The sequence below is a fragment of the Anarrhichthys ocellatus genome, unplaced genomic scaffold, assembly GCF_004355925.1.
Source record: "Anarrhichthys ocellatus isolate YVR2014 unplaced genomic scaffold, GSC_Weel_1.0 scaffold81, whole genome shotgun sequence".
NCBI classification, from domain to species: domain Eukaryota; kingdom Metazoa; phylum Chordata; class Actinopteri; order Perciformes; family Anarhichadidae; genus Anarrhichthys; species Anarrhichthys ocellatus.
This window is the reverse complement of record NW_022280111.1, coordinates 1298261-1322368: the sequence shown is the minus strand read 5'-3', so window position 1 is coordinate 1322368 and position 24108 is coordinate 1298261. Positions and strand designations below refer to the sequence as shown.

At 44.0% G+C, this 24108-nt stretch overlaps 1 protein-coding gene across 40 annotated transcripts in view; it reads right to left on the bottom strand.

The window, feature by feature from the left end:
* The window catches only part of rims2a (regulating synaptic membrane exocytosis 2a), a 129304-nt gene that overhangs the window by 37575 nt on the left and 67621 nt on the right, over positions 1-24108 (bottom strand). For 10 of the 40 annotated variants that reach the window (XM_031874422.1, XM_031874420.1, XM_031874421.1 and 7 more), the window contains 16 exons: positions 22348-22559; positions 20910-21029; positions 19245-19344; positions 18969-19092; positions 18154-18200; positions 17759-17871; positions 16679-16726; positions 14130-14260; positions 13516-13708; positions 13014-13167; positions 10843-10911; positions 8146-8284; positions 7743-7844; positions 5549-5665; positions 2699-2884; positions 943-1049 (listed from right to left, as the gene is read on the bottom strand). In XM_031874422.1, the coding sequence (XP_031730282.1) occupies positions 943-1049; positions 2699-2884; positions 5549-5665; positions 7743-7844; positions 8146-8284; positions 10843-10911; positions 13014-13167; positions 13516-13708; positions 14130-14260; positions 16679-16726; positions 17759-17871; positions 18154-18200; positions 18969-19092; positions 19245-19344; positions 20910-21029; positions 22348-22559 (1962 nt within the window). Of the gene's footprint in view, positions 1-613; positions 647-942; positions 1050-2698; positions 2885-5548; positions 5666-7742; positions 7845-8145; positions 8285-10842; positions 10912-13013; positions 13168-13515; positions 13709-14129; positions 14261-16678; positions 16727-17758; positions 17872-18153; positions 18201-18968; positions 19093-19244; positions 19345-20909; positions 21030-22347; positions 22560-22784; positions 22853-24108 lie in introns of all 40 variants that reach the window. The other 30 variants (XM_031874427.1, XM_031874428.1, XM_031874435.1 and 27 more) reach the window with 16 other exon arrangements.

Here is a 24108-nt window from a genome sequence, read left to right as displayed (position 1 = left end):
CCCCCCCCCCCCCCCCCCCCTCTATCTTTGACCCAGTCATTCCCTTCCAATCACTGCAAAGCTGCAATAGTCTTTGTTTTTCCACTGCGTCTGTTTCAAAGACACGAGTGGAATAATCAGCGCTTTCATCGCGGCTCTTCTTAAGGCACACGTCACAAGTCGCTACAACACATGACATTTGTTAAAGAAGTGCTGAGGAACAATCAGACTTTGAATGTCACTTTGTAGTCGCGGAGATGCAGCATCAAGCTCACCCTGTTTAGTTGATACAGAATCATTGGCTTTAATGAAGTATCTCAGCAGTCCAAATAGTTTAAATGAATCAATAACTCCAAGACAGATAGAAAAAGATGTTCAGAGTGTAACTCAAAACACACCACACTGGTACAATCAATGGTAGAATCCAGACACGCCTACAGGTAAGCACAACACAACGGTACAGGACATCCAAACCCTACGTTAAACACAGCTGCAACAGAGGGAGGGTTCAAGGAGCACCGAGTAGCCTCCAGTAAACCCAGCCGCCCGCCATTGCAGACTGGGTTTGGGCCTTCAGAGTAAGGTGCGGCTCAACGCGCCCAGCCTGAAAGACTAAACCCGGTACGGTACGGACCTTCACTAGGTTCTGTTCCTTCGTCTCCATCTTCTGAGAGAGAAATGGAAAAGGGAACCGAGTGGAAATGTTATGGGTGGCAGGCAAAAGTAAACAGCAATAAACAACAGCAAGGAAAAATCCTCGTGTATAAGATATGACCTCAAAGATTCCACCAGCAAAGAAAACTCTTACAGTCAAAGATGAAGCTTGAAAGTCAGCAACCGCTGCTTCTCAGCCCCAATCAGTTGGGCCACCAAATAAAAACGATACCATCATGAGGCTCATGGTGTCTTCACGTCTCTTCACAGACCCTGTAATGCAAATAGAAAACAACCAAGGTGACTTACTTCTCTCTTTCCCCGTGGGTGGAAGCTGTGGGAGTTGCCGTCCTCGTCTATTGGACATGGGGGTACTGGTGGGACTGGTCTGGACCGATCCACTACGAGGATGCGCCCTACATGACAAAAAAGTGGCGGACAACGGGGTGGGACACAAATTAGGACAAGATCTGATGGTGGATGCAGGGCCTGGCCATGTCGCACCCACATCACAGTGTGAAAAAAGTAATTGCGTTTTTCAAATAAATTGGAAAGTTTGATTTCAGGAGGTAAAGCTTAACATAAAAAAGTAAAGCTCTCTACTATGATGGGAGACTGACACCAGTTTGATCATTTATCATATAGGTTGGATCACATTGTTACTTATTGTGATGTCACTGTCAGGCTCAATTGGAGATAATCAGCGACTGAGAGATCATTGTATTTGTTTTATGATTTAAAGCTGAATTTAAAAATCAAATCAAGTTTCTTGAACGAGACAGAACTAATAGTGGTTACATAGCTCCATGTAAAGAGTTATCCATAGCAAAAATGTATAGCATTTAGTAACTTTGTAAAGATCTCCAACTATAAAACCAATGCACACAGCAATGAAGTTTGGCACATGGCATGGGAGTGGAGGGACACATCAACTGTAGGGAACTGAGCTGCAATAAAAAAAAGATGCCAGGTGTGTGAACCGCATGTGCAGTCGACTCATCAAGCTGCAAGGAGAGAATAGTTCAATGCAGGAACGGCAGACCAGTGCGACCATGCGTTCAGACTGTCCCCAAAAGGCTTCAACTCAAAACAAAAGAAGAAAGGAAACAGAAATGCCATCACAGGATAAACGGCATCAGTTGATGTTAGTAATGGAATCAAAGTCGGCCCATCACTGCTATACTCACGCAAGCGTATGAGCAGTGTGTTCCAAATTAAAACATCAGCACGCCCCCTACGGTGTCGGGGGTGTTGTGCCTGGAACATGGGTAAAGAAAATACAGCACCGGTGCTTTTGGGGACAAAACAGAAAGTGGCTAGGTGGGAGGTAGTCGTGAGGGGGAGGTGGGTGGGGTGAAGTGAGGTGAGGTGGGGAAGCAGGGTATTGGGAGGGTAGGAGTTAGGTGGTGGTGATGTGTTTGTTTGTTTTTTGTTCTGGTTCATTCTGTGAGTTAGTCAGGCTCGGGTGGGTGGGACGGGGTCTGTGCTGGTTTGAGTTGTACAAAGGTTCTAGTGATGCAAACATTTAGCAGAGGTAGAGCTGCTCTGGGGGCAGAAATAATCCTATCGGTTGATTTAGAAGAACCAGGGATTTTCACAAAGGAGCTGATTTATATTTCGTAGCTAGACCTGTAGCATAGCAAGAACAAACATGAGAATATTAACAACAATTACTCCTTCTTTTGATTAATTTGTTACTATGACAAGCAAATCATGAAGTCAGTGGGCTAACATTACCTAGCATATCTAAATAGCCTAATGTGAAGCTATTTCGGTAAGCTAGGTAGCTAGCCTGGTAGCTAGGCTAACTAACCTCTATAAGATCTCTGTATGTCTATATGGCATATTCCCAGTTAGCAGCATAATAGTAGCCTTAATGAATTCTCTGGGCTTTGGTCTAACAATGTTACTGTGATTTTCTTTTGGTGTACTTATTGATGTTTCAAGCTAATGTTTAAATTATCTCTCCCTCCAGAGTAGCTATGCCTCAGGGAAATGATTGTACAGCTAAAACTCCAGTCTGCTTCTGTGCTAAGATGGTTAGCGTCTCTGATCTGGGTCACACCTCGTCAAGGCAGGTGAGGGGGGGGCGGACCTCCCAGATGGCAGAGACGGCATGGACCTCATGAGCGAAGAGTCGTGGGGGCGTTCAGTGGAGCGCGAGCGGGACGTGGGGCGCTCTATAGTGGGCCGCTGGTCTGCAGAGCGGGACCTGCTGTGATACTCGTGTCTATCCATGGCTCCGTGGTTCCTACAGAGGTTATTGAGAGATAGGCAGGCACTCAGTGGGGCCCCAGCAGGGCAGGGACAGTATTCTTGGCAGGGTGGACAGTATGGAGGGCAAAGAAATTTCCAGCACCCTCAAAACTCATCCAAAATGCATGTTTCAGTAACATACCAGTTTTTTTTTGTTGCTGCACGTTTTACTACGAATCACATACTAGCCTTTACATTGCTAAACATTTTCCATATCATACAGTCCAATTTCAACTTTTATTCCTTTTGTATGGGAATCAACTTGCTACTCAAAAGTATGCAATCAGTAAAATGTCAAAAGGGCTCGGTGCACCCCGTGTGGTCTATGGGTCCTGTAGTGAATTAAGAGTGAGGTCCTCAGGTCGGTGGCAGGGACCATGTGCTGCCTATAGGTGGTGAGCGACTGTTCATTTACGGTCTGTTTGAGGTAGAGTGAGATGTGAGGGAAAAGTGAAGTGCATCTTTACATTGCTTTTGGCTTGTCATATCTGTTATCTCTTTTATTTTTGACACAGTGAGGATGAAGGCAAAATCTCGTTGGTCTGAAGAGCTGGAGGAAAGAAGCAGGTGAGGTTTCTCAACCAGGAAACTAGATCATTGATAGTGTACATGGATATTATTTCACTTTGCAGAGAGAAAATAGCAAGATAAAATAATTTTCATGAAATTGCATCACACTGCACATATCAAAAAAAGTGAAGGAAATATTCAACTTAGCCTTTGGACATAAATTCAGAGACGTTAAGAGCATGCACACTGTTGGTGAAACTGTGAAAGTTATATTGGTGAATCTTAAGTCTTTCAACAGTTGCATTTCAACAGGTTTTATGATTAATAAAACAAACAGTATTTAACTAAACCATTTCACCATTCTTATCCTAAAGCACAGGAGACATGTTGGTGTCCTAAAGATACAAATAGCTGGGAGCTGCTAGTAAAAAGGCTAATAGACACCAAAAGATTTTTTTCTAAATTGTAACTTCGTTAAATTTTTCTTGGAATATGGAAGATTTTCTTTCACTTTGGAGTCATTTGAATTTGAATTAAAAAGTCAATCTTGTCATAGTCTTGTAGTGTCTACAGCCTTTTGCAGTATGAAAAATTGTCCAGTAGAGGAGATGTCCTTTTTGTCTCCAATAGCAAAACAAAGGCCCATCAGTCAGCGACCTTAAGTAGCCTTTAACATTCTTCATCTGCAGCCATTCACAGTGATGGTCAACATAATCATTAGTGGATTCACATCGTGACCTTGTTATGGCCAAGGATTTATGGGTAATGTGAAGGTTATGTCTGTTGCAAATCAAACTTCTCATTAGGTGTAATTTGATGGATGTAGCGACCGATTCAAACCGAGTCCAAAATATTAGTTTCTGTACTTGGAAAAGCTGAATTTTTTTAATGTGTACACGCTGCAGGCTTTGTCCCACTCAAGGTAGACCCTGGGGCGATGCACTTAAACAGAACCTTAAAACACATGTTCTCATGTTCTGAGGGGAAATCACCTAAACTAAGACACTTGCCAAAAGGCTTAGACTCTACTAATGCTCTCCGCTGCTCATCTTTGTCTCCTCTTCCATTTGCCTTCTGTTTCTTTACTCTGTCCTCATTTCTTTTCAGTTCTCAGTGTTGCTTTTACTCTGCCAGGGTGCCGACAGAAACACACTGTATCTGTATGAAGAGAGGAGGGAAATCTATTCTACTCCTCTGTGGATAAGACCGAGATGCTGGCTACTTTCATTTCTCTGTTCGCTCAGACAAAAAGAAAGGGAGAGAGAGAAGAAGACGGAGGGCTCTCGTTAATGGCTATCTGGGCTGTAGGCTGAGCCTGAAGTCGAGCCAAGCCGGGCCTCAGGGAAACTTTGTGACACTTTAATAAAGTCAGTCAGGCTCTCGGGCTGGGTTCTGAGGACTCATCACTTTTTTTCCTCTTGGAGCACAGATAAATGGCACAAACGTCACGTTATTCCTGACTGAAAGCCAGATGGCAGCAGGCGAAAGATTGAAGACAGAGAAAAGTAGAGTCATTTACAGCTTTCTCTGTCGGGGGAGGGGGGGGGGCTCTTTTTATTGGTGCATCAGGATGCTGGCATGGGTCCTGGGGGTGGATGGATGGGTGTCAGCAGGCCTTTCTATGGTTGCTTGGAACGGCCAGACACTAGAAGCCAAAGGGCAAAACACGGAATTGACAAAACTACTGTGCAGCCCAGAGCAATGCATCAGAGATGCCATTGTATAGGTGAGCGATACGCAGCTGCCAATAGCATGTAAAAATAAAGGACAACACTAAAATTGACACACACCACTGAGCAACAAACTGCTTTTGGCATAATGTACATGGGTACATAAACAAGGACATCAACGAATAGACAGTAAGGTGGCTGGCCAGCAATTAACCCAACAACCAGGAGACATAGAGCCGGCGTCAGCAACACAAATAGCTCTGAGGCCTCGACATACAGAGGCAGTTGTGTATTAACGTTTCACATCTACGCAACTTCAGAGCTGTGATGACGCTTTTAGCAAAAACCGATATCGAGACAGGATATCATTTTCTGCCATCACATGTACGACCACGGATAAATCAAAGACGGACGAGGGACAACTTGAGGGGACCACAAGATGGCGGATGCACGGATGCAGCGGCAGTGCATGTCAATACCTCTCGTAGTCATAGTCGGAGGAGTAGGCGCCCTCAGAATAGGCGCGGGCCATCCTAGTGGAACGCAGTAACCTGACTGCTTCCTCTCGGCAGATTGGGTACACGCGATGGTTGCGGCTGGCGGGAAAATATCAAGAGCTGGTCAGAATTTAATTTCTTTCTCCATCAAAAGGGGAAGCAACATAAAAAACAAAATAAACTGCAAGGGAAGACAACTTGGAGTACACCATTTCTTTTCCATTGCATACTGTTCTCTGCCTGAAAACATGCCTATAACACAGATCCACAGTGATTACATATAAGCTGAATTCTAACACCACCTCTGCTGGACAAAACTTCACAACCAACCAACACTTATCCGTGTTCAGTATTGCCGTAGTCACTCTTTGGTGGTCATCACACTTGCTCACATGGCAAATGTTTGGAGCAAAACGAGAGGAATGTTTACATGAGAATGACTGAGGTGATGAAAAGAGAGAATAAGCAATGCTGATACTGGATGGATGAAGTGTACGGTCACTCATTTTCTCAATGTACTGTACCACACACACACAGAATGTATATATATTTGATCTTTTGCAGAAGAAATATATACTTAACACAACGCTGATGTCACTGACAATGGCCAGATAACATGAAGCATCCATTTCAGTGCAACCCAAAATAAACATGTTGTGCATTGACTACAGTGATTGAAGACATGCCATCGCGTCAGTGCCATGTGATCAACGCCCAAATGAAAGACTTCCTCAAAGAAAAGAAAGGGGTTGAGATGGGGCTTCATGCATGCTCAGGTAAAAGTCTACCTGGGGTCGTTTTGAGGATCATCAATAGGCTGAGTATGTCTGGTTCGAGGTAGGGTGAGAAAATGGCTGCGACCACATGGAGGGAGGAGAGAAGACAGAGATGGATCTGAGATGGCGCCGAGGAAGACGCGGAGGAGGAGGAGGAGGAAAGGAGAGACACAGAATCATAGGCAGACAGATGGAGGTGTGAGGAAACGGAGGGAGAGAGATTTCTCAAAGAAATAACGACGTAAAGAGAGTGAGAAAGCTCATAGGAAAGGTTGATGTGACGGTTTCAAAGAGGGGGGAAAAACAGGCGAGGAAGATGAGAGATGCTGAGAAGATGTCTTCCTCAGCTTTACCACACCGACAGATGAAAGCGGTACACCGAGCACACCGGCAGCATTCAGGGAGGGAAGAGCGGAGAAGCAAAGTCCAGGCACCTAAACCTGCTTGGTGTCACTTCTACTGCATGGCTAAAAAAACTTAAGACCATGCACATTACATAAGATTTCTTCTTTTACAGACACAACATTTCAAAAAGTAGGAAAATACATGGGAGACATTTGCAAAAACAAGATTTTTCTTTTTCATATTGTCAGAGTTCTGGTACATTTCCAAATTCTCTGTGACTCATATCCTGTGTCATTTTAAACTGTTTATAATAAATAACCGGCCACTGTTAATTAAAGCAGCTGAAGTACACTCAAGTGAGCACTGTCCCAGACAATTTAGATAAGTGCATTTTCTGCGTCTGACACTGATTTAGGCCAAGCCTCAGAAATATCAAATAAACTTAATTGGACGGGGGAAAGTAGCTGCGGCCTGGCACTGCCAAGGCTGTGATTGGACTCTTGGAGCAACATTTTCCAACCCTCACAGAAAAAAAAGTGCTGATGGGGGATAACTGACCACTTCCCCTCAATCACCTTTTCCATAAAGATAGCGAGATACATGCAAATGATGCATGCTGTATGCAGCATTTGAAGCACTGGACTGTTTCCTGCATGCTTGATATAAGATGGAAAACACTCATTTGTTAATTACTCCTCTTACGTGGTGCAGTGGTACAGTTTAGTGTTCATGTAGGATTTTAAATGTGATACAACTTATTTGAATCCGCGCTTTTGTATCGGATTTAAAAATATTATGATCAATTATTTCCAAGGAATGGAGAAAGTTGCTCTCTAAAAGCAGGAATACAAGAGAGATTAAAAGTACCCACACACAACATCAGTTCCCAGAGAGTTAAAGGCAGACGGCGTCGTGCATTAAGTGTATGCGTGCATAAACACCTCCCTGCATTTCTGCTCACCCACTTGTGCTTGTCAGCATCTGCTCCATGCATGCCCGCGTATGTGCATGCATCCACTGGACACAAGTGTAAGCTGGAGCGCGTGTGTGTGTACCTGTCAGGTGAGTAGTTATCTTCGGACACACTGTGGTGGTCCACTCTAGTGGAAGAGCTGTACTGAGAAGGCCTAAGGTCAAAGGCTGGGTCCAGACTTCTGCTGTGTGACAGAAGTGGACCGGATCACCCCTCATGTAGTTTACACACCACACACTGACCCCTACTGGCCAAGGGGGGGGGGGGCGAGGTGCACATCGCCTCATGTTTATGTGAGGCATTCAGAGTAACGCGAGAAATACTGCATCATTCATACATGTGGGGCTAATGACGTGGCATTCAGAAGGCAGTACAGTCCCTGAACCCTATGGATCCCATAAAGGAAATTAAGGCTAAAAGGGTTTCAACAGGGTGTTAAATACAAAACAGAGAGTTTCCACCCAGAAATCCAGCCCAGTAGTTACCTGGAGGGTGGGGGGACGCTGGGAGAGCGCGACCGCGCTCGGTTAATGTCAGCCGACCGAGAGCAGTGGTTAGACGACATCACCTGCTCAGGGACGGACAGCGTGGAGCTCTGGAAGTCTCTGCCATTCGGCCGGTAGTCTGGGAAGACAAGAACAGATAGAGGAAGGGAGGGATGGAGGGACAAGATGAAGAGGGTGTTGTTGTTTTTTCAGAAAATTTCTGTGCTAATTTCCCTTCAACACTTTGTGAATTTTCTGTATTTCTGAGCGAGTGATATGGCTAAATGTGCTGCATTTGATCATGAAAAATGATGGCAGCTAATGATGCAGACCCACTTTAACCCCAGCCTTTAATAACAGACCAAACTTTATAAAACGTGTGCTAAGATGCTAATCTGCAGAGGCACAGCTTTTCTTTTTTCATTATGCTGAGTCTCTATATTCCAAAAAACGAGGTCTAAGTTTCAATATTGGTGGAATTCATCTGCTGTGTTAACATTGTGCATGAAAAAAATCCTTTAAAAAATAAATAAATAAATGAAACATTATAATGAATTTTCTCTGCGAGGCTGATTGGTCAATTGAACTTGAAAGAGTTCATTAACCAATAATCAGACGTGGCTTGCAGCCATGGTTAAGGTCAATGCTTAGCACTATTAAACTTGATTGATATTCAATAGAGTGTATAGCACTTAAAATGAGTTGAGGAAAACCTTGAATCAAACGTTGGAAAAGAAGGAAAGGTAGGAAAAATTAGAGATAATGTTATGTTGACCTTCACTAGACGAAGTTTGACTGAAAGAGTTGACCACACAGACAGATTCAAATATTCAAACTAAGTCATTCATCTTCATCGCACGTGAACCAATTCTGAAATTCTGATCATTTCTGACCATTTGTATACCAATCCTAATAAACAAAAGTTAAAAAGGAGAAGAAATTAACAATATCTTCTCTTCATCATGATGCAGATTAGATTTAAAAAGGAATTCATCTAACAGCTCCAACACAGAGCCTCCTGCAGCAGAGCAATTGAACACCATGCAGAGACCAAATTCATCTATTCTTCCTCTTGACAGGCTGCCTGACGCATGAGTACAGCCCGTCTGTTAAGCACCTCTAAAGAGGAGAACCTTCACTGAGGATTAACAGGATTGAACAAGAGGAGCGGGCTGCATCGGAGCAGAAGGACAGTAGGGACGGGACTGAGGGGTCAAAGCAAATCTAATTGTACTGTACAAAATATTCAACATGTGACTTCACTTCTAAAACTCCATCAAAAGAGTCCAATAACAGGAGTTATACTTTGAAAGACATAAGCAGTACCTGTGACAGTTCACCTATGATATACTGAATGGACCGGACAACTAGAAACCAGGTAGTTAGTTTACCGGAAGATAAAATGCAATAAAAAATGTTTCTCGTCCCCCTTTAAAAGTAATAGTGTCAGCAGTATAAAGGGACAGTTCACCCCAAAAAACACTTCCTTCTGCGCGCTGATTCGGTTAGCGGGTGTAGTTCGGTAGAAAGAAAGTAGTTCCTACATGAGACTGCTCCCAACGAGGTCTGTGGATTATCTTGAGTAACTAGGTCATGATTTCTGGAGAGAGGCATTTGAGGTTTTTTTCAAATGCAGTTCTTTTGCGCTTCAAGCACCACAAGCTGAGTGCCATATAGTCATATTATATGAAGAGAGAAAGCAGACATCTCTATCTCCAAACCTAGGCAACTCACACCAAGACAGTCTAGATTGATAAATAGCCCTACAGGTAAGAGGAAAAACATGTCTTTTTGGTTTTGGGGGTGAACTGTCCCTTTAATGCTGCAGTGCAGACTGAGATGTGGTGGAGCCTGTGTAAAGAGAAGGGTGCGACCAAGGCTGAATGAAGGGGTATTCCCTTCACTGTGAATGAAGTGAAGGTGACTGCCTGGCATGGTGAGGCAGTGCGGGGCTGATGAGAATGTTAAAGAGGCTGGACTGGAGGGGGATTTCCCTCAGCTACAGTATCATCAGCGAGTCCAGGCCGATGCTGTCTGTGTGTCTGACAGCAACTGAATCTATTCTCTTCTCTCTCTCTCCAATGCATTTCTCATCTATGTCTCATGTTCTTTCCCTCTCTTTGTCTCTGTAGCCCTGCCACAAAGACCATACTGCATTACTATCTTTTGCATGAGAACACAAAAGCAAGTCTCTATGTTCTGCTGCCTCTTTCAGCGCGGTTTCCTTCAAGGTTGATATCGTGTGTGGGCAAATACCAAGTACTTTTCAGTCTTTCTTTTTTGCCGTTTTTCTCTGGCTCTCTGGCTGCAAACAACAGAGCAGAGCTTCTCCTCTTCTAATGTGCAGCGTGGGCGTGCTGCTGGAGCCTCGGTGAGCACAGCAGAACAGCAACTAGCAGTGCAGAGGCAGACAAAATCTCAGTGCTCCCTCGCTGTGCTGCTGCAGCATTTCACCCTGCTAATGTGATATATAACACTATTGTAAGATGTTCAGGCCAAGGAGGCATTTGACGGATGGTGGGCATGTAGGTGGTGAGGTTGAAATAAAACTGAAAAATATAATACGGTCTGGTGAAACCAGCCCAATAAACATTTCAAACTATGTTGCCACTTTACCTCCACAGTGGCTCATTTTGCTTTTTCAGAAGCCATTTACATGCACTCATGAGTCTTGTTAATATGACCATAATATATTACCTGTTATTACCCCAACACCATCTTCACAATCATAGTCTGAGATCTCGCTGTCACTTATCCTCTGGGATCCTTCGAGATAAAGAGACAGAGAGAAACATTGGAAAATACAAGAGACATCTTCATTCCCTCGTTCATTTATTTACCCTAAGAAGTGCACCCGTCATCACACCCCACAACGACAACAAACGGTCCTGTAGGAGAGCGCTTTGGATGATTTATGTCTAATTACGCATCAGCTGTAACAAATAATGCCGCATTTCACTGATCCACGCCAACAACAAAAAAACAGTAGATCTGTCTTCATCTGAACTGTGGCACTTTGAGGTAATACATTCAATCATTCAATTTGTATGTGAAGGTGGGGGTGGGAGAAGTGATGTGGCGTTACAGCTATTTCTTCATCTTACACGGAAGCCTTATTGTTCTTCCCTGTCCCCTCTCTCTAAAGTATGAACCCCTCCCTGAAGCCCCCCAACACACACACACACACACACACACACACACACACACACACACACACATACACACACACACACACACACACCGCCTTCACCGTTCAGTCAACTTAAATCAACCGGACTAGTGTGCTCTTTCAGAAATGACAAGTACTGCACTCTGGCAGCGCCGCTCCAAACCTCTCATCTCAGTTGGCTGGAGACTTTTTACAGCTGTCAGCTCTTTCACCTCACACTTACACAAACGGCCAGAAAATCATCCTGGTGGGGGGGTGTAGTAGGAGCAGCACAGTGAAGCAGTGCTGCGTAACGCGGACTACAGTACAGCCGTGTGAAGCACGTTCACCACTAACTGCTCACAGAATGGTGAGAGAAGGGCCACACGATGAGCTATTTCTGGGGTTCAGTTAGAGAAAATACGACGCCGGCTAAATAATGTATTGGGCATAAAGATAATCAACTTTTTCCGTTTCTCTAACGTAAGACACCACCACTGTTTTAAGTATGGCACCAGCATCATCTAATGTCTCCCATGATCAAAAAAACGTTCAAGACACACAAGCACAAGCAAAGTAGAATGGGCTGCAGAGTTTGCCAAAAGCATTTTGTGCATTCTTAAAAGGGGAAATGTCGGTAACGACCAAAATAATGCATTACAGAGGAAAGGCAAGTGGTCAAAATCAAAGCATATTGTGTCTGCCAGGACTGGCAGATCGCCTGGGTTTTTAGCACATCACGTTTTGCAGGATATGGTTTCCGGGTTGCAGGACAGGATTGTGAGGTAGTTCACAGGTGATTACACAGAGAGGGAGAGACCACTGTGTCCTTAACCTCTGTTTCCCTGGAGCGTGCATGTGTCGGATACCCTGAGCGGATTTCAGACGAGTGGTGTAAAAATGTACACCAGCTCCCCCCCCCATTGAAGTCCATGTAAGGCAGCAGAGACATGCACCCTTCATGAGGGATGGACAAGGTTGGAGATCAGGGCACAAAGATGCATCATTGCAGAGGACAGGAGAACACTGAGAGCAGCATTGCCTGGGGGGGGGGGTCTTTACCTGAGTTGTATGAATATGAGCCCTTGTCTGTAAAAGCAGAAGCAGTAAAGTTGATGTGACATGCCCGACAAACACAACATCCGCATAAACTACATCAGTTAATAAAGCCTTAGTTAATTAGTTAACTAAAGCAGGAACAGAAAACCAGTGGGGCCAGAGGTTTACTGTGTTGAAGTCTATCTTGATTTGATCCTGATCTTAGCTACATGACCGCTACTCGCTGGCCGTCTTGTAACCGTGATGTTCCTTGCATGCCAGCTCTGCCAAGTACCGTGACAATAACAATGTTGGTAGTCTCAACAAAGAAAAAGAGGGAATTTTGTTAATAAAAAGATTGTAACTTTAGAAAATCACCTTGGATCAACCTACTCAGACGAGTGCCCGAGGAGAACCGACTTCAGTAATTCTTTCAATTAATTTATATTATACCCACATTCTCTTTACTTCGTGTGCTCTATTATAGACAAGATTGTTAAGCAAGTTTTGAAATGTAGCCACACAGTAAAATGTCTTGTCTTTGGTTTTAGTAAAGTTATTTTATAACTGATATGGTTTGTAAATGTTAAGTGGCATGACCCTTCCGTTATGCCTTGCCAATTAATTTCAAGGTGTCAATCAAAGGTGTGTGACATGCGTCAGTGACAGAGGGGTTACGCACTCTGGAGCCGCCGCGTTGGACTCTCTCCATGGAGCTGCCTGCGCTGTGTGTTCGGGGAGGCACGTGGGAGTGGGATGGAGGACACGTCGTGGGTTTGTAACTTGTACCAGTGCGGCTCGTCGTCCAGAAGAGCCGTCTCAAGCTCAATAAGGATCTGCCAGAGAAAAAAAAAAAAAAAAGTCCACGGTCAAAAATGTCTTCACTGCAAATGGTTGCAAACTAACATCATTTTTTTCTTAATGATGGAATTACAGCAACACGCACTTGTGCCACAATACTCATAGGCCTCTTACAGTCAGCGTCAATCCAAAACAACCCCTTCCCTCTTTATTTAACAGTTTTATACAGTAAATAAAAACAACAAAGCTCATTGTCCGTGTTGGACAAGGACTGGACCACCACAACCTTGAAAGAGCTTTATCAAGGGCTTGACCCCATTCGAGCGGATTAGCTGAGATACTGTCAGTGAGTGTCCCTGATGGGTGGGGTTTGGTTTTCTTACCTCTCCCAGGAATTCGCTCTCCTCCTCCCTCACCCTGGCTTGGTCCCACAATGTGATCTCCAGCATGCGCTCCCGAAACTCCCGCCGGTGCACCGGCGAATACATAAAGGTCTGGTTCCATTTGGGCTCTAAGGATTTCTTTACCGTTTTTGTTCTCCTCTTGCTTTTGTCGCTGGAGGAACAATAATTCAAACTGTTTTTATTTACAACCATGATAGGGAAGAGCCACGAATACAACAGATCAACAACACGACACAGCACAGAGCACATCACCGTGGCATGCTGATGATGGCAATGAGATGGCAAAGTGAGGAACATGTCCACTTCCTGCATTCTATCAGTGCATAAGAAAGAAACTGCACTGAACGACCAACAAAGTAGTCAGACACATCCACTTATATCCCTACAGGCTTTCCTGATGCTAACGGACAAATAAACATTGATACATGACCTTGTGACATTGTTCCAAAAAAAATCCACACTAACACAGAATCCATTTTTTAAGATATATAATCAGTTTGGCCCACTAGTGTCCAATAACCTCCTGGACGGAGTGAATTGAAGTGACATTAAATGAGTGGGGAGGGTAAAATGGTAACTGTTTCTACTCTTACCTTCTATCAGGGAGGAAGTAGATTTTGACGTAAGGGTTCCTGGGCCGGCCGTCTTCCCTGGCTGGCAGGTCTTTGGCGCCCAGGATGGTGACAATTAGCTGATGGCCCACTTTGTCATACCACAGTTTGACCTGCAGGGGCAGAGCAGAGACAGCCTGCTGAGGGACTGATCAGGGCACAACAGGAATAAAAACACAGAGGGACTAATGCAGGAGAAGACAACTGCATCAAATTAGAAGTATAGCTACTACAGGAGCATTTGTGTCTTCTTTTATTGAGACCTATATCTCATTCGAGCCGACAGTTTACGGCTACAGCATAGAGTCTTCTCCTGTATTTACCCTTTGAGGAAGAGGAGGAATATGTCTACCTGCTAAGATGATGTCAAGTCACATGCTTGGTCGGCACAATTTATCAGAGTTTAAAGAGATAGTTCAGATTATTTGAAGTGGGGTTGTATGAGTTAATTCCATAGTCAGTGTACCTACAGTAGATGTTGTACTTCCCCCCCTCCCCCCCAGTTTGGATAAACAGACACGTAGCAGCTCCTGATTGTTTCTTCAAAGTGGGGCCTTGCTGACCGCCATGTACTGTAAGTGATACACTGACTGTGGATAAATACCTCATACGACCCCTTTAAAAAAAATGATCTCTTTAAGTGCTCATAAAACATGGACTTACTGTATCAGTGTTAATATGGTATGATGATGCCAAAAATGTATTTATGATATTTTAGTTTCGATGGTTAAAGAGACCCTCCTTTAATAGAAAGATGTGTTTTTGTGCACGGTGCTAAAACATATCTTTGTGTTGTTTTTTTTCTATTACGATAAGTGTTGTAAAATGAATGTGTTTATGTTGGTCATTAAAAACTTCCCCTGCAGGGATGAATAAATCTCATCGAATGGAAGTGAATGCATTTGGCCCGGATGTCATTTCCACTGAAGTGAATTGGAGTGAAATGCTGAAGGCAACATGCTCTAAAATGAACAGTGTGCTCTGTTGAAATGAGACCGTCTACCAGTGATGATGCTGCCTCTAATAATGGTCTCTCGGATATTTAATGGGCATCGATATGGAGAAATCAATCATGCTGTTGCGACAGGAATCAAAGACAGTTCACACTAAAAGGGAAGTATGGACTCCAAAAGAAGACACTTAGAAGAAGAAAAAACTCCAACTGAGGCCTCACAGAAAGTAGATGAAATGAGAAATAAAACTTCTAAGCTTCTGTCCATACTTCTTCGAAAATATGATTGTGGAAAGGGTCTGCGCCATTTAAAAATCAACTACCAGCTATACGTGCAGCAACGCAAGAAAGAGCATTCGAGTCAGTAGATTTCATGTATGCAAAAACAGACAGCAGAGGGCTTATGGGAAAACAAATTGTACCAAGTAATCTCGAAACCTGTAGCCCACCAAAATACCAGATACCGCAAAGTATGAGTACAGTGTTCTATCTGTGAATGGTACAATATTTCTGAAAAGATTCCCCTTGGAATCATGTAGATTATATTATGAGTGACAACACTTGGTTCATAGTAAAGAACTCAAGTATACAAACTGTGTGACTTTACAATGTGTACTTCAAATAACGAATTCACTGAAACATACAAGCTTTTCCAAAAGTGCATACGTTAACACGCACACACATAAAAAAAACACTTATTGACCTCCATTCAAATGCCATGTCATGTCTTCAGACTGCCTCTAAATTTGAAAAAGCTCACCTGCATGCTCTATGCATAATGCCAATATCATTCAGAGCTTCGTGAAGGTACTTTTAGGTAAAACAACATACTGTTAGTGTCACAGTAGGAGTGTTAACCTTCATGCTACCTGAATCAAGAATATAGATTCACACAAAGTGAGTATGCTGCGTGTTATTAACCAAAACCAGGAGAAAAGGCTCAGTGATATTAAAGAGGACCCTCGGCGCGAAGGAACACTTTCAAAGCTTTGTTCAGTTTGCCATTTGGGAGGTACAATTTGCTTAAACTCTCATCTGGAAAAGAAAAGTTTGTTTCAAACACAATATGGTGAACTTGGTATCTTTTCACTGCAACATGAATCTGCAGACCCATCCACCACAAGCTGCTAATGAACATAACTCCTGTAGATGAGTGTAGGGTTAACCAGGACTGGGTTCATGTCACTTGAAACAGAAAATGACACAAGTCCTTTGTCCTGAGAAAGTTCAGGGAGACGCCCTCCCGCATTGCCAAAGATACAGAGATGTACGACACGATGTCGGGGTCAATTACTGGTGTCAAATCAGGCAACGGAAGAGTGTCTCTGTAAACGTGTGCGGATTAGTCCAGCATGCATAACCTAGGAGGAATGAGGTGAAGGGTTAAAATGAGATAGTAACACTCATCGTAAATCAAATTGAAAAGAATGACACAATGCACTGCACTGAGGGAAACTTGAAGCTGCCATTTCCCCGCGAATGCATTTTTCCAAAGTATGGAAACAGAAAGTCAGCCAGTCAACAGTCAATGAGCAAAGACCAAATATAGAGATTGTGCCCTTCAGAGGGGGCCCATTACCTGGACCCTAGGGGCAAAAGGCGTTGTTCTTCTACTAAGGCTTTGGCTCTGGATAAGCACAATTAAACAGCAAAAAAAAAAAGAACAGAAAAGAAAATGCAATAAAACCAAAATCCCATAAATTACTAACAAAAACATACAATACACTCTAAACAACAACAACAACAGAAGTTTGTAGTTTCAGATGGGCCATTTAGGCCGGTGGGTTCATTGCTATTTTCATTTTTTCTGATCACTTGTCCCTGAGCTTCTGTGCTCTGTTCTGCCCGGGCCCTTGGTAATTATCATTGCCTCCCGATCATATCTCTTCTCTGCTCTGGACCGTTCATCCTCTGCTTCAAGGCGTGCGTCACAGTGACGTTAAAACCCTCGTTGTCCCGACAGACAATTTAACGACGGCTCCAAAAATACCATCGTGAAGAACTCACAAGGTTAATTCAGTGAACTGAACTGTTTCACTGATCACTTGTTTTTGAATTCCAGGGTCAGTCGCCTCAATGTGGAACATAAGAAGAATTCAGTGCTTGTTTTGAATTGGTTGACGCAGTGCTAAAGGTATTATTGTGAGTCACGTTATTCTACAGTCCACTGCAGCAACTGAAATCAGCTGAAAATATTCAGAAATGATTGTGAAGATTGGCCGTGGTATCAGCCTTAAAACCCAGCTATTTCTTTTAAATATCAATGTCCTGGAGGTGTTACCTAGATGCTATAGCTACTTCCCTGCTGGACCCTAAATTTGAGGGTTGATTCATCTCTTGCTTTAATGCAGCCCTTTACCCAATTTACCCCAGGAGGGTATTTACACTAGATAATGGACAAGACACACAGTAACCTGATCTACAATCCGGTGCTGGGTTGGTAAAGCTCCAGCTGAACAGGCAGAGTGAGAGAAGCTGTTCCCGGCAGCCCAGTGGTTTGATCCAGGATTGAAGGTTGCATTGCGTTATAAATGTGAGTTTAGTAGTACATGTCAAAATGTAGTCATGTGAACGTAATGACCCATCTTACTCATAAGTTTTCAACAGTGGTCAATATCTAACAGAGGATTTCACATACAGTCATGCTGAGGTCGCTTACTGAGAGCTGTCCTGACAGGTACTGGGGGGCGTCCCTCAGCATGCTGGGACTCATGGGGGACGTGACGGAGATGGACGGGCGATCCATCTTCTGAGACTCAAAAGAACTCGAACCTGACAGGGCCAGAGACGACGCAGTCAGATTATTCAGTGGTGATGCTGGTTCGTAGCTTGTGGTTTTAGTGACATCGAGAAATGAAAATGAGAGAGGGGGTAGTAAGGAAGATAGAGAGACACAGACGAGAAGAGAGACAGAAAGAGGGCAAGAAAGCATGCCTCGAGAGAGACAGAGAGGCAGAGTGACAGAAGCAAGACATTTCATTCACTTGATGTTTCGAGGCTGAATAATAGAATAAAACGGGGAAATGAAATAGGCTAAAGCTTCTCAAGACTCACTTGATTCCAGTTGTGCATGTGTGCTGTCTGGTATCCTTGGAATATCTCTGGAAAAAGAAGAGAGTGTGTGTGAGCCCGAGCGTGTGAGACAAAAGAGAGGGAGGGGATGGAAAGGATCAATTTGAGCTAATGCTGACTGCACCCTTGCTCTAATGACCGTAAGCACCGCATTAGTCTTCATTCACCCAGCAGCTCCCTCGGCAGCACAAAGCAGGTCAGATATAGGGAATATAGGAAGTAACTGAAAAATAAATATCAATGTAAAGTGATGTAATCACAACCCGATGCGTTATTCTTGCTTTAATTGGTTTTAGTTTGGGAAATGCATGTTGTTCATTCATGTAAGGAAGTATTTTTTAATAATACCTTTGTTTTATCTGATTGACTGAATCACATCTAAAGTTATTAGCTGAATGTGCATTAATTGCACAACTGTTCAATTAATGTTAAAAGCTCAACAACATTTAAACCTGTTTATGTTGCCCTAGCACTAGTTACTTGGCAGAATAATGGCATTTACTATGAATAATAAATTCATCCTCTCCAACTTATTATTCTTTTTCATTGTCTTAAGGACCTGGAAGATATCCTGGTATTCCACTGGTAAGAGACAGGTAGACTGATTACTCTTTACTTAATTCATTAAAGATAAAAGCCACAATAAGTAACATAAATGCAAGAATTATTCCTCGTGCGTAACACCACAGACCGTCTGTTCCAATGCCCCGGCCCTTACTGCTCCATAACACCGGTGGCACAACGGTCTGGTGAAGAGCATATAGAGTGTGTGACGGTGAGGGTCGGTGAGCTCTCACCCTATAGGCCGCGAGACCACCAGCTCCACCTGCGGCTCAGGCTTAGATTCTAGAATGATATTGTAAACTTCTTTAAATGTGGCTCCTTGTAATAGCTTCCCATTCCACTCCAGCACCTGGTCACCTGCGGAAAAAAAGAGACACTCAAAGTCAAGCAGGATATCTTTCATGCAAGTGTAGAAAATACACATCATCATGCTCCTCTAAAGCCTATTGAATAAATCCACTATTTGAGATTCTACATACAAGTGTGTGTGTGTGTTTGTGTTTTAGTACCTGGTCTGAGGTGTCCAACAGTGTCTGCTAGACTTCCTTTCCTCACTTTAGTGATAAAAGCACAAAGTCTACCAGATTCTGTCATCTTGCCTCCCACCACCTGTAGAAGCAGAGAGGTGACGGGGTTAGCACTGACATGCATGTGAAGACCCACTTTGTGTTGGTGTTGTCATAACTGCGGACTTGATGTGAAAACTATTCAGGACATAATTGCAGCTTGCAGAAGAAGATTGTTGTCCCCTCAATGTCTGCTGTTGATGTCATGGCTTTAGCCTTTGCCTGCAAGGTATGAATCCTCAATAAAAGCATTAAGGAGAGGGTCACTGGTAAAAGTGCATCTCCGTTTAAAAAAAACAAATGTTCAGGGCTATGCCTTCTCCCCCACGGACACACTCTGTGGGTCAGTGACAGTGCCGTCCCGTGGGCTAGAGCCGTACTGTACAGTCCTGAGCTGCTGTACTCCACTCGACTCAGCTTACATGAGCATCATACAAATAAAAATCTCTCCTAATGGCAGCTGAATGCCAACATACAAAGGAGCTTAGGGAAGTCTGCTAAATGAAATGGCTTTATGTAACAGGGCAGGAGCCAGAGAAGGAGGCTCGCAGAGGAGGGGGGGAGAGAGAGAGAGAGAGAGAGAGAGAGAGAGAGAGAGAGAAAGATGGACAGTGTGAGAGAGAGAGAGATGGACAGTGTGAGAGAGAGAGAGATGGACAGTGAGAGAGAGAGAGAGATGGACAGAGAGGGCGAGGCTGGCAGCCTGACTGGTGGACTGACTGACTGGACTGTTGAGTTGGCTGGCTGCTGCTGAGCGGACAGAAACGCACAGAGGCACTGAGCAGACACAAACATGCCGTTTCAGGAGGCTCATTCAATCAGTAATGATTTTTCCCCATCTCTCTCTTTATGTCCAAGCATGCTCCTCTGGACTTTGGCTGCTCAGCTTTATTTCTTTTTTCCACCACCTACAGGTTTATGCAACAGTGAAAAGGGGAGGGAAACCAAAGCATCTTGCACAACGGACAATCTAGTGACTACACTGCAACAACAAACTAAGACTACAACGGATCATGTGAAGCCAGAATGACCTATAGGAGAAGGTTATACAGCACTAAAAGCATACGATTTAAATACCTAGGGGACTGTGATGGTGCTATTCCAGACATAAAGACTGCAATGTGCAATGTGCAAATAATGTTTCAGTTGTTTGGGCAGTGACGACACTGATGTGTTTCCTGCGAGCTGCTGAATGCAGTTCATTAAAGTAGTTCAGTGTGAGTGAGTTCAAAAAATGACATGGCTCAATGCCAAACGCTATTCATTAATATTCGTCAGGAGCATAATCAAGTCTTTAATGAATATTAATACTGAGCAGGACTATGATGCAATCAAAAAGGCCACAAAATAGTAGAATTCACAGCCGAGAAGTTATTATACTGTATGTTAACATCACCAACACTGACAGTCACCTGGTCTATCGACTTTACCCAGAATTCCTGGGTGTGGTCAGCTGACATCTATTGCCATCATATTTTGTGTCATACATGTCAAACGTGTATATTTTGACACATTATATTGGCAGTATGATGATGGTGGGAACTGTTGGGTATCTCAACGTGGGTGTGTGTGCATCATACCTTTCAGACAGAGTCATTATGAGCTCACCTTCAGACCGAGCAGAGCTCCTGAGTCTCGAGGCACGCTTCCGTCCTTCATGCGCTTGTTGAGTAAAATACGGCCTATTAGGCGATCCCCATCTTTGGACGGCTGCCACGTCACCGGGTGCTACAAGGTCAGAGCAACACACCTACTGTTTAACAACTCATCCGTTTGAATTTGATTACTTCAGACCAAAGCAGACAACTGTTCACAGTGAAAAAAGGGCGGGGCATGGGGGGGAGTGTTTATTCACTCAGGGAAGAAAGTTCACACAAACTCTGTTGCCTCATCAATACAGTTGATCTTTGTCTTTTTAGATAGCAACACGCTGAATTATTTAAACTCTAAAGGATAGTATAATTAAGCTAATCATGGAAAAAACTATTGATGAGGAGCTTGTGTGAACCTGCCGGTGTGAGGGCGGAGTGAGCTTCATGCAGCGCCCCATGCAGAGTAAAGCAAGCAGCCCGACACTCCTCCTCAAACTAGCTCTTCAAACCGGAGCAGGAAGCACCGGAGTCCAGTGCTTCGCTACACACAAACACACAACCACCATCCAGTGGAGTAGTGAGGGGAAAGCAGACAGCGAAAAAGGGGGGAGGGAGGGGGGGGGGGGGGTCGTCTATGATACGATATGAGGTGGACCATGAGGTGCCAGTTTAAAGATCAAAAAAAGATGAAACATACACCGCACAGAATAAAGCCATGAGACACGGATAGGGTGAAATCACAGACACGCAGTGGAAAGGGAAAAAAGAAAAACGTGTTTTCATTTTTTTAAATTTTTTGTGCAAAACAAATCCAGTCTTCCCTGTTTTGTGTGCTTAAACAGTCATTTGGGTTTTTGCTACAGAAGTGAGTGGAAAGTTGGGCAAGGGGGCGGTTCTGTCTGGACTGGGTGCTGTGTGTGTGTGGGGGGGAGGGGGGGGGGGGGGGGGGGGGGGGGCAGCAGAGTGAGAGGGACGGGCCTGAGTAAAAGGTGTTCCTGCTGCACTAAACAGGACCGCTGCAGAGCAAGGACACAACATACGGAGGAGAACGAGCATGCGACTAGGAGAGACCCACATTCCTGTGTGCCATGACAAAACAGAGAGGTTGTGTGTCAATGCTCTTTTTTTTTTTTTTTTTAACAACTACTGTAAGGTGTGTTGTTTCTGGTTGGGGAGCAAAACAGCAAGTACAAGTAGCAAGCAAAGAGGGTGCCCCCAAAAGAGACGTTTTTTGCAACACCGAGCAAGGTGGAGCCAATAGTAACCGGAGAAAAAAAAAAAGAAAAAGAGGAACGAAATCGCAAGAGAAATCAATTTGTACAACGTCAAATAAAATCCAGAAAAACAAACATCTCACCTACGTACACTGAGTGACAAAGAGCAAACAAAGACTGGATGGGTAGGTCATAAATAATAATAATAATAACAAAATGCAGGCTAGATTGTCTCAGTACCTTCTCACTATGGCTATGCTCCTCGTTTAGGGTAGTGCTACTGCACGTATCAACTCCCGAGTCTTTAACCTGCGGTTCACACCATGCCAAGTCCTCTTCAAATGAGTGTCCCCCAAAGCGCACCATTTTCTTTTGCCTCTCAGATAAGGTGTGTGTCGGCTCGGACATAAATGTCTGCTCAATAGTTTTTCTTTTTCCCCTTTGACTGTCCCCTACAGGTGTGGGATAAAACAGAAAGAAAAAACAGAAAAACAACATGCAAAGGTGTAAATAAAACGAAGGAAACATGAAATGACAAAAGACTCTGGGAGAAAGGGGGGGATGGGGGGGGGGGGGGGGGGAGGAGAGAGAGACAGTGAGAGGGAGAGAGAGATGGGGTTAAGGGGCGGGAGGGAGGGAGGGAGGGAGGGGTCAAGGCAGGACTCCACATGTCTCACCAAAGACATTGGGGAGGCCTCGCTGCTATGCCAAGACGCATGGTCCCACCAATGGCCATCCAAATCTCCTGTAAGGTGGGGGGGCGGGGTGGGGGGGTCGCACATACACAAGAGAGGACAGCGAGAGGGACCAGTGAGGACACCACGGACAACAATAGACAGTAACAGCCAGACAGACACACACATAGTACACTAAAACAAGACATCCAAACATTCATCTTTGCACACACACACACACACACACACTCTCTCACATACTGCTCAAACTCAAGTCGTCCTGTGCCTAAGATCCCTGTGGAGATAGAGAGAGAGGCAGCTCAGGTCACAATGTACAAAGGAACAGTCATGATTTGACCACCGCCACACTGTGCGGTAAGGGACGGACACAAGCCTGCAATCAGACACACAGTTCTCAGCTGGGACATTCATGACCATCTGTTCCTCCTTTTTTGTACCTCGTCTTTCCGACAGGACGTCGATTAAATCCCACATGTTCAGCCTTGTAAAGATCCAAACTCAACACACACGGGACCAGAGGTCAGATTCTGCGGATATAGTTTCCCTCATAGGTTGTTCAATTTAGAAGGAATGTTGTGACATCGTTTTAGAATTCCCCAACTTTGGCTATCAGCACTGCATTTCACGCTGGTTTAAATGACACAAGGGTTGATTCATTATCAAACATGCTGTACCGCTTTACAATACATCGGGAATATCACTTTAGAAGGAAAGGAACTGCTCTTCCAGGACATCATTATAATCCATTAATTAATCTTCCTATACATCTAGCTGGTCATAACAAATAGAATGTGACTACAGGTGAAGGACGGAGGTGCCTGAAAAAAACACCACCTTGGCTAACATGACATAAAAGATAAAAGTACTTTTATGGAATAAAATAAAACGTAACCTCACGGTAAATGCCATATCTTAAATGAGTGTGGATATGGTCTTGGCAATCACTACTCACTTAATCAGAAGACGCATTGAGATCTGGCTAGCTTACCATGCAACTGTAATACAGTTGTGTCATTTTCCATACATTGCTCTAAAGGTGCAGGTTTGTATTATTCAAACACAATCAGAGGACAGTATTTGTCCAACAACAGGGCTAATGTTTCAACTGTTACTCACTCCTCTCTCCACTGCAATGTCTTTAGCTTTTAATGTCATCTTCTTTCCCAGAGAACAATCTTTAGAAGCGCTTTGCTGAGTTCAAATCAACAGACAACACGCATTTTGTTCAAACAAAGCTAGCATGTGTCTATCTTTCTTTCTTACAGTAGCTTTATCTGTAGGGGGGGGGGGGGGGGGGGGGGGGGGG